This window comes from Marmota marmota, unplaced genomic scaffold (genome assembly GCF_001458135.2).
Source record: "Marmota marmota marmota unplaced genomic scaffold, marMar, whole genome shotgun sequence".
Taxonomy (NCBI): Eukaryota; Metazoa; Chordata; class Mammalia; order Rodentia; family Sciuridae; genus Marmota; species Marmota marmota.
The window spans coordinates 46610207-46612597 of NW_026000174.1; the positions used below are offsets into that span (position 1 = coordinate 46610207).

At 44.3% G+C, this 2391-nt stretch overlaps 1 protein-coding gene across 3 annotated transcripts in view; it reads right to left on the minus strand.

Moving 5' to 3' along the window:
* The window catches only part of Commd9 (COMM domain containing 9), a 16808-nt gene that overhangs the window by 6964 nt on the left and 7453 nt on the right, over positions 1-2391 (minus strand). For 2 of the 3 annotated variants that reach the window (XM_015477784.2, XM_015477786.2), the window contains exon 2: positions 158-283. The exons of the other annotated variant lie outside the window; for it this stretch is intronic. In XM_015477784.2, coding sequence (XP_015333270.1) covers positions 158-283 — 126 coding nt within the window. The remainder of the gene's footprint in view (positions 1-157; positions 284-2391) is intronic. 3 annotated transcript variants of the gene reach the window in all.

Below are 2391 nucleotides of genomic sequence, written 5' to 3' on the forward strand. Positions count from 1 at the left end.
AAAAAAAAAAAAAAAAAAAAAAAAAAAAATCTATCTAGAGTTGGCTACAATGTCAAATTTCTGGGAAAAATTTTCTTTGGAAATGACTGGGAAGTCAAAAGAGAGATTAGCAAGGGAAGAGGGCCCATGGCCAAAGGTCATTTCTGACCACACTTACTTGCTCTGCCTCCTCCTGGGTCACAGACAAGCTGGAACACGTAATATCCAAGAGCTTTTTTGAGCCAAGGGCTGAACTGGAAAAGCTTTCTTGACACAGCTGCCTGACAACATCTTTTGAGGAGGCCTATGAATTAATTCACAGATAGGGGAGGAAAAAAAACCTCTGATAACATGTTTTCAAATAACATTGGCTTAGGTATTATGTGACATATTTCACACGTAAGATTTAAAGGTATAGAGGACACCTTTAAATTTGTCTGGGAAGACAGAATAAATGTACTTTTCCCTATTCTTTCTGCTAAGTACAACTAAAACCCCTGGGTACTACATGGAAAACAGATCTGAGATGTCTCTAGAAAGAGGGGAGAAGGCACATCTGTGAGGAACTCAAGCCCCAAGGAATGAGGTGGTGGTGAGTTCCTTTGGGTTTTCTTTTTGCTTTATCTATCCTAGACCCTGAGCTGAAGAAGAGGGCAATGTGGAAATGTCAATGGGTACAGGAGGGAGGAAAAGAAAAAAAAAGCTACAACAAATCCCTGTTCTCTCTAGCCAAAGGACCAGGAAAGGAACAGCATAGGGAGATGAACAAGCTTTAGACAATCACTGCTTTCTATTCCAGCCATATATCACATAAAGAACCGTGAACCCATCCTGACTTATGCCGATGAAGTCTGTGTGAGGCTGTGAGAGGTACCCCAACACTTGCACTGGGTCAGTGTCAAAGACAGCCAAGCAGGGAGCTGGGATCTTCATCTGCACCAGTGGGTACAAGCCACACTGCCTGTGGTACAGAGAGAGTCTGCGTGGAGACAGAAGCTTCCCCAGTACCCAGGGGAAACAGAAGCCCCTGCTTTCAGGTATCAACAGGAGCCAAGTGGGGAATCTGAACTTCTACCTCCAACTGGCAGTAATGAGAGGTGCCCCCTAAGCCTCCCTGAGTGGTACCAGAGAAAGCTGGCTAAAACATAAGACTTAAATAAGATCCAGAATTTTGGAACATAATATGAACACATCCAGGTTTCAATACAAATCATGTATCAAATCAGGAACCAGAAAGATCTCAACTCAAGCTGAGGAAAAAAACATAACTACAGATGCCAACACCAAGATGACAGCCATTAAAATTATCTGACCAAGGTTTTAAAGCAGCCTTGATGACAATGTTTCAATAAGTAACTTTGAACATGCTTGAAACAAATTAAAAAAGAGAAAGTTTCATCAAAAAATAGGTGACATTAAGAAGAATAAAATGTAAAATTTTAGAAATGAAAAATACAATAACCAAAATGTAAAATCTCAATAGATGGGCTCACTACACCAAAATGGAAGGGACAGAGAAAAGAATCAGCGGACGGAGCCAGAGGATGATAAAAAAGGGCAAGACCAAAAATGTGTATTCAAAGGAATAACAGCTGAAAACTTTCCAAGCATAGCTGGAGACACAGTAGTACATATTTCAACAACCTGAGTAAATCCCACGTAGGATAAATAATAATTTAAAAAAACCTACACCAGGTCCCTAAGTGAACTTCTAAAAACAAAAGACAAAGCAATCTTGAAAGTAGTGAGGAAGAAACAACACTTTAGCTATAATAAACAATCAGAATGACAGCAGCTTTCACATCAGAAACCACAGAGAAATACACAAACACAAAAAGCATAGTATTTTTCAGTATGAAAGGAGAGCTGTCAAACTAGACTCCTACAGACAATAAGAATATCCTTCAGGAATGAAGAGGAAATAAAGATATTCATTCTTAGTAAAAGAGCACTAAGAAAATTTGTCACAATATTTACCTTAAAGGATGGTTAAAGCAAGTTCTGTAAAGAGAAAAGAAGGGGGGCCTGCGACCCACCGGCAGAAGAGGAGCAGCGGCTTGCTGAGAGGCAGAGCCGCCCCCTCCCCCTGCGCCAGCAAGGTAGAGGGAACTGTGACCATCCACAGAGCAGGCCCAGCGGCCTGCTGAGGGGCAGAGCCGCCCCCCAACCCCCGCGCCTGCCAGGTAGGCGGAACTGTGACCACCGACACAAAAGGCCCAGTGGCCCCCGGCGGGACAGAGCTTCGAATCACTCCTGCAAGGTAGGCGGGCCTGCGACCCACCGGCAGAAGAGGAGCAGCGGCCTGCTGAGAGGCAGAGCCGCCCCCTCCCCCTGCAGCGGCAAGGTACACAGAACTGTGACCACCCACAGAGCAGGCCCAGCGGCCTGCTGAGGGGCAGAGCCGCCCCCCAC